The sequence below is a fragment of the Ambystoma mexicanum genome, chromosome 3q (genome assembly GCF_040938575.1).
Source record: "Ambystoma mexicanum isolate Mex_15411 chromosome 3q, UKY_AmexF1_1, whole genome shotgun sequence".
Lineage (NCBI taxonomy): Eukaryota > Metazoa > Chordata > Amphibia > Caudata > Ambystomatidae > Ambystoma > Ambystoma mexicanum.
In genome coordinates this window covers 1,028,230,384-1,028,244,827 of record NC_090926.1, presented here as the reverse complement: position 1 = coordinate 1,028,244,827, position 14,444 = coordinate 1,028,230,384, and the positions used below count along the sequence as shown (strand labels likewise).

Sequence of the window (14,444 nt, the reverse complement as noted above, 5' to 3'; positions counted from 1 at the left end):
CACTGTTCCCAGGCTGTTTCGACAAGAAATCGTGCTTAAGTCAAGAAGAGGATGTACCCACAAAAACAAACAACCCCAGGTTGCTGTAAGTGTAGTGTTCCAGAACATGGCATGAGTTAAAAAGGATCATGGTGTGACCAGTGATAAAAGCAATTTAAGTAAAAAGCACTTACAAGGGTGGAAGTGCCCCCTATGTCACGCTGTAGATGGTGTTCGCCTGTTGGTGCATTGTAGGATGAGGACTGTGAGATAAAAGAATCTAAAAGATACAACATATATATAATGTGTCTAATGGAGTCTGACACTGCATCAGGGTAAAGCTAAATGATTGAATGTAACAAGGCGGTCGAATGCTATGCTTACCATCGGGAGCAAAGAATGTCGCTTTGCTTCAGAATTGAAGCACATATCCACCAGGATCTGTAGATCAAAGAGACAGCAGAGCCGTCGTTCGCGGATGTACCGTTAGTAATGGAAAGCCGGAAGAAGCGGCAATGGCTGTTGCTAGGGACCCTGACGATGCAGTGTAACCGCTTCCGTCACAATGATCGAAATCGAAGATGGACTGAGGAATGTCCTTGCCGTGTATGTCGTTGCCTGGCAACATTGATACAACCAGTGCATGGGATCTGCCCATGCTACAGAAGGACTTTGGTACAATGGTGGGGCCTGGACCCGGTGCGGCGCATGTGTGTCCTTTGGCCATTACTGGGATACACTATGAATGGAGTGACGCCTCACATGCATCCATGTTGATGTATGCGGCCTGGAGATATCCACAGTGTGCCCAACGTTGTGATATATGGAGAAAAACCTTTTCAAGGTTGACCAGTAAAAACTAATGGCTATTTCCAAAAGGAAGAACAGTTGGCAGCCAATAGCTGCACCCATGGAATCAGCTGGGTGCATTTATTTATTTATTTATTGATGTATACATTTGTAAAGCAGCTAAACCCTGAGACATCAGGGCGCTGTTGCGAACCAGTTTCATGATACAAAAGCTTCAACAGAAGTGTGTCATCCCGCCCACGACACACAGACACAGTGACTATAGAGTTTATTGCGGTAGTGACTCATTGTTCTCTGACGGATTTAAGGAGCACCGCTTAGGCAAATAGTCAGGTTTTCAGGGCTTTACGGAAGGCCCAGTAGGAGTCCTCTGCTCTTAGTTCAGGGGGAAGAGCATTCCATTGGTTACTGGCCACCGACGGATAGCTCTCCACACCTCCTTTGGCTCTTTTCACTTTGGGCTGCGCCAGCCGATGTGAGTGGAGAGACCGAACCGGCCTGCTGGACTTCGATCTTACAATTTTCTTAGCAAGGTATTGTAGGGCGGTGTTGCTCAGTCATCTGTGGCTAATAGACAAGGTTTTGAAAATAATCCTTTCCCAAATGGGGAGCCAATGCACGTTTTTTCTGGCAGCAGTGATGTGGTGATGTGGTATCTTTTGGGATTGTTTAAGGCTGCTCGGAGAGAGTTGGTTTGGATTATCTGTAACTTATTGATGTTCCATTTGGAGGTCCTGGCAAAGAGGACATTGCATGATGATACTGACAACAGACAGGGGTGTCTGTTTGGCATTATATAGTGTAGTGGCAACCTTTGGCATAGGTCAAACAGGGAGACCACGTGGGTAACCAATGGCTGGGCTTAGTAGAGGCCTTCAGTTAGGGCCTGCTTCACCTCCCAGTTTGGCCCGGCACTCTTATATGATGTGGCCTGTAGCCAATTGGGATACTGTAGGCTGGAAATTGCATTCAGGGCTAGCAGGCCCTGTGGATGTTGTGTAGATAGCGTGGCAGCCATCTTTAGCTGCAAGCACTGTTCTTCAGAGTGCCTTTGGGTTCTTGGTGCAGGTGCCTGGTTCTCTGTGATGTTGTGCCCTCCTGGGCATGGGGCTGCTGAATAGATTAGAACCTTGATTAGACATTCCTTTATTTTAGACTGTTGTACTTTTTGTGCTCCTACTGTTTCACATTCACACCATGCTATAGAGTATAGCCTGCTCTTAGCCCACATTACCACAAAAGGTGAAATGGGAATATCTCTTATGATTCCCAATTGATTCCCACCTGTTTCACCTTTATGATTGGCATCACACTTGTTTTGTACAAGCGTAAGGGCTGAGTAGGGTTTCTGGCCACTACTCATTCGTGTACTCCTCCTGCAGGGCAGAAGTCATTTTGTCACATTGTCCCCCACTGACTATTTGGAGAAATGGTTAATAAAGAACCTTGTTTTCATCAGGGGCAAATACATGTGTATTGGTGTCCAAATAAATTCTGATGACAAAAAACCTCCTTCTTTCAATTCAAGTGTCTTAATATTCAGTCCTCAGGAAAACCACTTTGCAATGGTGGGCATCATTATTAATTCTTGACATGACTATGGTAATGCCCTCTTTTAAGGCTACCAGATCTCCAACTAATCAAAATGTAAAAAGTACAACATGATTTGTCCACCTGATAACTGCCAGTGACTTCCAGTTGGCTCCAGGATCCAATTCAAAATACTCTGTCTCATCTACAAACATTTCCATGGAACTGTGCCCAAATAACCGCAATTTAAAATCTTTTGCCTGCATGCCTGGTTCCTGAGATCTGAGGACTCCATTCCTTCTCGCCGTGCCTCAGACAAACTACAAAAACGGAGTCCACAGTGCCAGATGACGATGCTGGGGTGGAGTCACAGACCATCGTTTGAGTGTGCTACCTTTATGAATGTCTGCGATGATTTGTGAACAAGTCAGTAGAACTGGACCTCTTGCTTGGGCCATGGTCGGTTCAAATGTTCAAGATTCATTTTCTGGTTTAGGGGACTAGGACACACCATAGCCCAGACAACCACCAACACTCAAACCTATCTCTCGATTAATGCTGCTGGTTCAGTCAGTGGAAGGGTCTCAGGCTGAGATGGCACAGTTTCACGTGCAGCATGATTGCTTCTTTGAGCAGCTGGTATGAAGACTCAGAGTCTGACAGCCAAGAAAGGGCTTCCTTAACATTTCTGCCAACGCAGAGATATGCACCACACCAGTGACCTCAACCTACAGGGTCCTTAAAACAACCCCAATAAACGTCCTCTGTAATTTCCTCTGTATCTTCTGCTTACCTGCTGCTTGTTTTACATGGTTCCGAGTAATTACAGCCCCAGAAAAAACATTGTTGGGAACAACAATATTTTTCTTCTGCTACTTAACGCATTTCTCAACATATTCTAGGACTGGTATAATTATATAGACAAACTACAGTCCCAGAATATGTGGAGAAAGTGCTGGATAGTGGGAGAAAAAAAGATTTCTTCCCCACCAATGTTCGTTCTTTTCGATATAAAGACTGGATACCGTTTTCCATTCATATTCCTTTCAGGACTTCCATTGTAACTGTAAGAACATATACTGACATGGGAACGTCTTTCTACTGTAGTTTATTTTAGTACAGGGCAACAGACCCGCAGCACAGCCTCCCTCTTTTTCTCCAGGGACAACGGCTCTCGCTGGAATGCTTTTAAACCCTAGCAATCCATTTGGATTACATCACAGTGCCCTCACCCAGCTTCATCCTATATACAGGTATTTACATGTATTTACATTAGACACATTATAACATATCTCACTTCTTTATCCAACACAACCTTCAAACACATTATAACACATCTCCCTCCTTTATCCAAAACCACCCCTCTTCACAATTGCAATCCTGTTCTTGTTCCAAACTTGACCACCACTAACTCTCACTGCACCCTTCATAACCTCAATCACCCATAAAGGATCTGACTACAAGACATCTCCCTTCCTCTTAACCAAACCCTTCTTTATCCTTACCCAATTTCCACGCTCCACCTTGAGCTCCTACTTTTCCCCTCTCCTATTTTCTCTCATCACACGCTTACCATTCTTTTCTCTCAACGTGTTCCTTAATTCATCAACCATACAATCTGGTTCTCTCTCTCCCCAACCAAGGGGGACTCACCTCAGTATTGGCCTTACGCCCCCTCATAAATCCAAATGTCAACACCTCCGTTGTAGCGTGCAGAGACATCCTCAAAGCATATACTCTTTCCTGATTTGCCATCTTCCTATCTACTCCACATGCACCCGCCATTCTTCTCGCTTCCATGATGCACCTATTCATTCTCTCACCCATACCATTCCTTTCGGGATGATACAGCGCTGATCGCTTGTGTTTCATGGCACATTTCTTTACATATTCCTCAAAACACCTAATGGTAAATCGCATGCCATTGTCTCTCAATGACCATTGGGAAATCCTTCCCTTGCAAAAATATCCTGCAAGAACTCAACAATGTCCTCACCACATATATCCTTAACAGGCTTGAATTCACACAACCATGACAATACATTTAATACCAAAATATACTTTCCCCGGCCAAAACCCATCTCAACCGGACCAAGTATATCCATTGCAACATCATCCCAAACCTTCCCCTGTACATTAGACTAAATCCTGGATTGTCCTCTTGCCATCACTCCTTAACCCCCTTTTAAACGCTGCATACTCTTTGCTAGTCTCCTCTCGACTTCCCTATCACAACCAGGCCACCAATATTCATTCCTTAATATCGTTTTGGTTCTGCTTACGCCAATATGACCATTGTGTGCTATGTCAATTATGCTTACTTTGAGGGCTTCGGGTACGATCGCATGTTCCCACTGGAACATGATCCTATCTACAACACTCAACTCATCCAGCACTTCCCAAAATGGTTCTCACTTTGCCACACCGCTCCCTTCTTGGGCCATTCTGATTCAACATATGGTCAAACCTTCGCTAAGACCTCATCCTTTTCCATGGCATCCATCCACTCTTCCTTGCTTACAATGCCCTCATAATTCACAAAAACGAATTCCAACGGATCAACCTCCTTGCTTTCCTCCTAACATCTACCCAATCTCGACAAACAGTCAGCCAAGGCATCGTGTTTCCCAGATATCACCTGCATCACAAACCTGTGACACTCTAACCGTGTAACCCAACCTGCTTGTCGTCTCAACACCTTATCGAGACCCTAGCACTCAAATATGGCTTTTAATGGCTTATGATCCGTCTTTATAATGAAATCCAGGCCCCACACAAAATTCCTAAATTCTTCAACAGCCCAATTATATCCTAATGCTTCTTTCTCCAACACAGAGTACCTCTTTTCTGCACCCGTTAGTCCTCTTGATGCATGATCAATTATCTCCTCCCTCCACCTTCATTATCTTGGGATATCACCGCTCCTATGTCCACATCACTTGCATCTACTGTAATTACATTTGTCCTCCTGGTATCAAATTTTCCCAATGGACCCGCAAGGTTAAGTTCCTCTTTTATCATGTTAAATTCCCGATCACACTCCTCACTCCATGTAAACTCTTCTACCTTCTTTAATAGTTTTGTCATTTTGCATATCTTATCAGCATAATTCTTGACAAACTTTTGGTAAAATTCTATATCCCCAAAAATGAACGTAATTCTGCCTTTGATTTTGGTTTTTCCACCTTCTTTATAGCTCTGACCATAGCGCTTTCAAGCTTTATTCCCTGCGCAGATACTTCATGCCCCAAATACTCAACTTTATTTACTCAAAACACACACTTCTCTTCTCTCAACGTTACTCCCTTTGGCCCTAGAATCTCCAGAACTATGTGTAGTATTTTGTCGTCCTCCATCTCATCCTCCCCACTCACCAATATAGGATCCTGAAAACAGAACACCCCTTTCATTCCACCAAAGTTTGTCTATTATCTTTTGGAACACTGATGACGCTGACACGAGCCCAAAGTGCATCCTCCGAAATTGGAACACGCCTTTTTGTGTTACAAATGTGGTCAATTTCCTGCAATTCTCTTCCAACTCCACCTGATGATATGCAAAGGCCATGTCCAACTTCGAATGCATTCGTCCATGCCCAATTACAGCAAGCAACTCCTGCATATTAGGTAAAGGATGGCAGTCTATTAATACGCATCTATTCAATTCTCGTAAATCCACACATAAACGTAAATCCCCAGATGGCTTTTTCGCCACCACCAATGGAGATGTCCACTCTACACCACCCACTTTCATGATGATGCCCATTCATAGTAAATCATTTAATTCTTTCCTCATACCCTCTCTCAGAGCCAATGGTATGGATCTCAGTTTTGCAGCAACTGGAACACTCGCCCTTTTTAGGACAATTTGGTGCTGCATACCTTTCACTTTACCCACTGCTTTTTCTAATACATTTCTATATCTATCAACAACATTTGAAGTGATATGTAATACTTGGTCCCCTTTATTGGGATACAATCTGATTTTCAAATTCTTCTGGGCGCGCCACCCTAGCAGAGTCATTCCCTTCTTGGTAATATAAACCTTTCTGTGGGTGCAACCTTTGAGTTCAAACTTTGCTTCAAAGTAGACCAGCAAATCGATGTTGTCTTGGTTGTAGCCCCCAGGATTAATATCTGGCACCAGCAAATTCCGTACATCAACTTCAATATCCTGTTCAAACCCAACCCTGGACATCAGCGATATCTTTGATCCCGAATCTGCTATCATTGAAATCAACTTTACATTCACGCGTACATCTGTATAAGGGTGTTCACATTCATCCTCATTTGTATCCTGCACCACATTGACCGTAATGTTTTCAACATCACACCCTTCCTCTTCCTACGACGATCTATGACCTTCTTCATCATTAACATACAAGACCCTTTTTTGAATAAATTGCATATTCTTGCAACAATTTGCAAAGTGACCGCGCCTTTTGCACTTGGCATGTACGACTCGCCTTCCTGGGGCACAATAAAGATGCAGCAAAATGTGTATTTCTGGCACACCGAAAACACAGTCTTTCGCAATCATCCTTCTTTTCTCCCCTCCACTTATTAGTATTGGTTTTGATATCACATTTCTCCTTCACAACATGTTTCTCTTTCCCTTTTCTTTTTTGTTCAGATTCTGCTACATTCAAAACCTCGACTTAAACTTCACTGTGTTCTATGTCTGTAATCTTTGCCACACAGGCCAACAAGTGTTCCACTCTTTTTGCTATATTCAAAACTTCTTCCAGTGATGGTTCGTCCTTGAGCCATAGTTATTCTCTTATTTTGTTGCTGCTGCACTGAATCAAGAAGTGATCTTGGATGTGTTCGTCAAATGCCTCCCCAAATTTACACGATAGGGCTAAATGTCTCAGGGCAGTTATATATTCCTCAACGCTTTCACCATGTTCTTGGGTGTGAACCCAAAATTGTATCTTTCTAAGATTGTGCTTGTTTTGGGATTTAAATGTAGATCTAGCTTCCTCAGGCCATCATCCAGATCATTCACTTTGTCGCTGTCGCCTTCACTAGAGAGAGGAGCTAGTGTGTTGTACATTTGTTGTCCCTCATATCCTAGAAAATGCCTCAATAAGGATACCTTCCTATACATGGAGCATGAATTTCTGTATTCTGCATTGATGTAGAGTTCTACGCTCACAACCAGAGCGCTCGATCGGACATGATTAACAGGGAACCCACACCACGCCGCACTCCAGCAGTACGCTCACCAAAGGCGTGGCATGAAACAGAATGTTCAAGTAAGGCAAATGCCTTCTCCGCTCCTATGCAGGAAGGCAAGTATGGCACCTGCTGCACCCACCCGATCAGCTTTCATCCACCATCCCTGGGCTGCCCTGGAAGGCTACTACCACTCTGTGAGGCACACAGAGGAGGGCCTGCAGGCCCAAGGCCCTGGAAGACCTGAGCGGGTGTTGCCCAACCCAACAGGGTGAAAAAAATATGTGACCAAGACCCTGTTGTGGCCATGGAAAAACAAATATGAACAAAAGATAAAAACACAGTATAAATAAATGCAAGGAGGAATTAATAAATGTGTTTCCTCCCCATTGGTCTGCACATCCCATTGCGGGATACCTCAACTGCATGACACTGAAGGTGGCCGTCTCACACCAACCCACAGCCACAAAGTGAAATCCTGAGTGAACGCAGAAGCCAGGCACCTGCTCACTGTCAGAACCTAGCTAACAAGCACAGACAGCCATCTGACACCCAAGAAACATGCCGACAGAATGGGAGACAAAGATCCAGCCCCGGCCTCAGCACCTATAGCGCAACAGGTGAGGGACTCCTTCCCGGTGCCTACGCTGTTCCCGTTCGACACTATCGACAAGATGAATCTTGGCCCAAGATTGTCCCGGTGGATGCAGCCTGGCCCACAAGAACACAAATACATAACAGGCCTGCCGACCCTTACAGCAGGCCCCGAAGTTAGAGGCATTGGGCCTCATTACAAGGTTGCCGGTTCCGGATACAACCGTACCGGTAAGTTTACTGGTACCGTTGCTACCGGACCGGCAAACTCCAAGTTGTGCTCGCGGGTGCCTTTCATTCCACCAGGCCTGGCCTGGCAGAATGAAAGGCACCCGCGTGCACAGCAAGCATGTAGCACTGGCACGGTAATGAACCGTGCCGGTGCTACAGACATCCCCATTCCCATTGAGCCCCATGGGGCTCAATGGGAATGGGGATCTACCGGCACCCGCATCCGCAAAAGTATAATTAACGATCCGGCAGGGCCGGAATACCCCAGTAATTGCCCATTTGTGGGTGCCGGATTTTCTTGCCGATTTTACCTCCAACCTCGTAATGAGGCCCATTATATTTTACCTGAAAATGTTGAGTACACAAATACTGACTTGAAACACATTCTGAGAGAAAATATCGCCATTCACAAAAACGTTGACTACGAACGGCATGTGTTTTACACCACCAGGCAAATACCAGGGGAGACCATGGACAAATTTGTGATGCGGCTGAGGGCGAAAGGGAAGCACTGCCTATTCTACCAATACTCCAACGAGGAAGCCATCAACTCACAGGTGATTGCGGGATGTGAGTCCGTGACCCTCAAGAAGAAATTCTTGCAAATGCCACACACCCAGCCGAAATGTTGCTTCTGACCCAGATGACCAGTGCCTTAGAGCTCCAAGTAGCAACATGACCAACCTGCACATAAGCCCATCAGTCACCATCATGGAAGAGACTGCACAAAAGGTTGTAAAACATTTCCCCTTGCAAAAAGACGACAAGAACCACTGCTTCTGGTGCAGATATGAAGTCCCGCATGAGGGCACATTCCCAGCTTTCGGGCAGGAATGCTCCACGTGCAGGGGGGGAAAGATCACTTCAAGTCCATGTGCCGCACTCCATGGACACCCCATTCAGGACACAGATAACACCAAACACAATGATACAGGTTTCCCTCCCTAACCTCAGAGGACGACAGGCACAAGCAGAATGAAAGAAAGTACCATACCAGAGATAGGTGCAGAACGAGAACCCGCTGATCACTGTTGCAAGACGTGAGGCACAAGGGCACATGCGTAGACCACTTGCGCACTGCCCCCCTCTCAACCAATGAGTCAGAACCACCATCAAGCTCAGAATAGAGAAGGAGAGGATACCTCTACGCCCTCTGCAATCCCAATGCAGTGGAACACAGCACAACGTTGCCACTCACGGTGAGAGGAGCTGCCTTTGACTTCCTAATAGACAACCACTGTCCTGTACTGGAGCATTACCAGCCGCCTGCACACACAAAGAAAAAAGAAAATGCATCACCATCCATGTTATTGATCCCGAAGCAGTCTGCAGCTGGATCCTTAGCTTCGGATCAGCGATCCAGATGGGGCTCATTCATATAGTCTATAACCTCATGGCCAGCAAGTACATCTTGCTGGCAGCCAAAATCAAAGCAGCTTTCCCAATGCTATTTGAAGGTTTCGTAAAATTGAAAGGGAAGATGATTCAGCTTCTTATTGACACCTCAGTGAAACCAATCGCACAACACTACAGAGGCATACCCTTCAATATCCAGTGCCAAATAGTGAAGGAACTACAGTCACTCCTTGACGCTGATATCATCAAAGCCGCCATTGGCCCTACCCCGTGGATCTCCCCAGTAGTGCCAGTTCTAAAGAAAGGCCCTGAGGGACAGATAAGACTCTGTGTTCACATGCGCATCCCCAGCCAAGCCATACGACGAGAACGTCATCAATCCCCATGCATTACGGACATGATGCACCTATTGAACGGAGACAGAGGGCCTCATTACAAGTGCTCCGGTCCGGAATTACCGCTGCCGGTATAACCATACCGGCACCGTTTCCGCGTCCGCCCAATCATGACCCGCGGCCCTGGAAATAGCACCTCCCCCAACCGCCACCGCGGAGTTAAGGGTCCCGTAAAGTCCACCTCCACGGAAACCCCTCCGTTACCGGCAATACGAAACACCGCGAGCATCACAACTAGCGCGGACACGGAAACACCGGCTGAAAATTGCGTTAAAACCGTGATCACGGTGGCGTACCGCCGCCAACGCGAACATGACATTAAACAGTGCCTGCTGAACTGAATCAGGGCACAGGTGCACCAAATCAGCCCAGCTGGACCCAGCAGCACACTGGGAGCCTACAAAAGGGCCACACCCAGGCCAACACAACACAAAACCATGCAGGCAGCAGCTCTAGTAGCACTTGGACTGGGCCTACTCAACCAACAGGCAGCACTGCACATGATGGCAGTAATGGTGCAGAGGAGGAGGCAGAGGCGAAGGAGGCGCATGCGCCAACCAGCCAACCCTGCACCTATGGCAAACCCCATTGTCCAGCCGGCACAACCCCGCAGGCAGCCTGCAATACCAAGCATCAGGGCCTTACCCTGGAACCTTACCCCAGGACAGATCCACACACTATACCGGCTGGACCGTCCAACAATCCTGTACATCACTGCCATGATTGAGGACAACATCAGCAGCCACATAGACACCCCCACCGCCATCTCCCCCCCTCCTGAAGGTTGTGTCTGTGCTGCATTTCCTTGGCACTGGCACCTATCAACACACGGTCGGTGAGCTGCACGGCATATCACAACCCTGTTTTTCAAAAATCCTGGTACAGGTACTGGATGCCCTGTTGCGCCATGTGTCAGAACACATAGCCCTACCCCGTACCCTCCCTGAGGTCATTGACACCAAGTTCGCCTTCCATGCCATAGCAGGCATGCCAAATTGCATAGGTGCAGTTGACTGCACCCACATTGAGCTGACAGTACCACGTGCAATTGAGATGGTGTTCCGCAATAGGAAACAGTATCACTCGTTGAATGTACAGATGGTATGTGATGCCACGCTACTGATTACACACTGCTGCACACGTTTCCCAGGCTCAACCCATGACTCAATGGTACTGCGGAATTCCACGTTGCCACGGTACATGGACCGCTATGCTGGACAAAACACATGGCTATTAGGTGAGTACTGCTGACAATGCTCCGACCCTGTTGAAGTTGTGTGTGTGTCTCCAGGCCAATGAGCAATGTGAGTGTGCCGCTGTGAACGCACATGCATCACCCCCCCCTGCCATCAACCAAATAGACAGCGGATCCCAAACATCACAAAGGAAGACATGACAGGTCAACACAGTGTGCCCATACACACCCTGCCATATGACACACAAAGCCGATACTGTCACTGTCCCATACACCTTGTGCCACTGTAAACACCCACCCACAAATGGAACACTGCCCCCCCAATGCACATGATGCCTGTAAATGAGACGTCCTGCATTAACTACTTCATTACAGTGGAGTGACTCTGCCATGTGTGCACATCACTGCACTATGCCATACTCACAATCAAATGTCACCCGCAGTGCAGAGTACACATGCACGTAAATGTGTAGGTCAATATCCATTTGGCTACATCCACTGTGATGGCCAATAAACACTTCCAACCACTGCATGGCACACATGCATGAATGAACAATGATACAAAATAGCACAGCATCAGATGAAGACATGATACAACAAACACTGACATGTCCCCCCATCTACATCCCATGTAGGTGATGCTGGATATGCACTCACGCCATGGATGATGACACTTGTACGGACACCAAGGAACAGGCATGAAGAGGCGTACAATGGGGGACATATCCGCACATGTGGACTGATTGAGAGGACATTCGGACTGCTGAAGTCCCGGTACCGCTGTTTGAGCAGATCTGGTGGATCACTGCTGTATAGCCCAGTGAAGACGGGTAAAATCACGCTCGTATGTGCCATGATGCACAATCACTGCCTGCGCAGGAACATCCCAATGCCCCGAGACGGAGATGAAGAAGATGGGGATGGAGAAGGGGATGGGGATGGAGATGGAGATGGGGATGGGGATGGGATGGCACCACCTCCCCCTGGGGGTGCACTTGATGGCCAAAGAGCACGGGATGAACTGATTCGCATTTACTTTTGAGACACAGCACATTCACAGCAATGCATGGACATGGTGATGACAATAAATGATTTTTTGTACTGCAAATGAAATGATAGATGTCCACACATGTATGTTTTGATTTCAAATGATGATATATTGATGAATCAACAACAGGGAAGGAGGTGCAATGGTTAGGGAAGCTGTACACCCGTGCCCACCCACCACCCAAACGTACCCACCCCCACCTAGGCCCCAATGTTCAAACACCCAAAACAACCTCCCCCACCAACCAAACGTACCCACCCCTCACACCCTTCTAGTCCACGTGTGTCCTGCAGTGCCCCACACACATGCCATCACTTCCGTGTGAGCTTCTGTGCCTGTGCATCCTTGCTCGAGAGCCCCGTTAGCCGACTCGAGCGCCTCCTTGGACTGGCAGTAGTGGAGCTGGATGGGGTGGTGGTATTGGATGGCACAGAATCAGGTATAGATGGCATACGTGCAATATTTGCCTGTTGCCCAATCAACATGGACTCTATGAGCCTGGAGGTGTTGTCATTACCCTCCCGCACATGGCATGCCAGGGTTACAATAGTGCTGGCAAAGCGTCCAATGGACCTTGATAGGCGACGCACTGACGTGCTGTAGCACTCCCTCTGCAGCCTAGATTCCTCGAGCTGCCGCTCCACCAGCTGGGTGAGGGTAGACTGCTGCTCCTCCATCCGCTGAATGCGGGAATTAAGCTCTGCCATAGATGGGGTGGGTGACCTCATGGGACTTCGGAGTGATGTGGGACTAAACTCCAGCTGATGGAAGGATCCCAGGTCATCAAATGTGGGCATCTCCCCCTGTGGCCCAGTATCAGAGTGCTCTGCCGGGGCACTGTTGTCACTACAGGCCGCCTCCTCTGCAGTGCAGCTGCCTTCTGTGTTGGTTTGGGTGGGCACGATGGGTTCCCGTGGCATCTGTGTTAACTCAGGCAGCGTGGAGACGCTGGGGATGTTGGTGGTGGTGGCCGGCACATTTGTTGCAGTTGGTACTGGGGTCAGAGATGCCGAACTGCTGGCAGCATCCTCTTGTGCAGGTGCGGTGGCTTGGACACGTGCCGGTGCAGATTGCCTGGCCTGTTGTGCAGTATCACTGTCACTTGACACGGCTGTGGGGACACAGAGGACATGCAATTAGTGTTGTGGTGGTGGCGGCTGATGGGTGCATCACATGCATCATACAGGTTGATCATTCAATAGTGTTAGTTACATGCATCTGATTGTTGGGGGTATGCATTGTTGTGATATTGGTTGCCATATGGATGATGATGGGTCCTTTGGCCCAGTCATGCACTGCTTGTGGGGGGGGGGTTGTTAATGGGTCCTTTGGTCCAGTCATGCACTGCTTTGGGGGGGTTGTTAATGGGTCCTTTGGCCCAGTCATGCACTGCTTGGGGGGGGTTGTTAATGGGTCCTTTGGCCCAGTCATGCACTGCTTGGGGGGGGGGTTGTTAATGGGTCCTTTGGCCCAGTCATGCCATTAACATATTCTCATGTGGCATTCATGTTTCACCACTTACCAGCATCTGCAGGTGGGCTCACTCCTGCCTCAGCCTCCCCGATCCCATGGATGCCCTCAAGGTGGAGGACACTGCTGCAACGCTTCTCCCATCCTTGCAGCCTCAGTGGGGAAGGGGGTCCTCCACCTGTCCCACTGCTGCGTTGGCGGTGTGTGGAGATCAGGTTCCGAACCCGCAGCCTGATGTCGTCCCACCGCTTGTGGCAGTCCTTTACGCTCCTCACATTCACGCCCACAGCAGTGCACTTGCGTGCTGCTTCCGCCCACACTTCCTTCCTCCGCTGCTGTGTGGCACGCCTTTGATCGGCACTGAACAGCATCTCTGCATGCTCCACTATATGCTCCACCAGAACAGTTAGCTCCGCCTCACTAAAGCGCTGTTTGCGCTGCCTCTGAGCTGGAATCCTGGCAGTCATGCTGGTGGTCCCTTTTGCATTCTCACAGTGTGGATTCTGCTTGTGCTGACTCTGGATGGCAATGGATTGTGCTTTATATGATGGCCGCCACTCTGTTTCCTGTTTTGGCGATCATGGTATTTCCGGTTCCGTGTCCGTGGCGACGGAGGCGGACACGGTTTTTGCACTACTTGTGTCAGCGCTATGTCAATT

The 14,444-nt window shown here is 47.9% G+C and overlaps 1 protein-coding gene across 1 annotated transcript; it reads right to left on the bottom strand.

Moving 5' to 3' along the window:
* Nucleotides 1-12,626: 12,626 nt before the first annotated feature.
* Nucleotides 12,627-13,952, bottom strand: LOC138581948 (uncharacterized). The gene is made up of 2 exons (XM_069652866.1): nt 13,838-13,952; nt 12,627-13,426 (listed from the first exon to the last, which is right to left on the bottom strand). Exon 2 carries the CDS (start codon nt 13,233-13,235, stop codon nt 12,627-12,629), a length of 609 nt encoding a protein of 202 aa, XP_069508967.1. The 5' UTR covers nt 13,236-13,426; nt 13,838-13,952.
* Nucleotides 13,953-14,444: the final 492 nt, after the last annotated feature.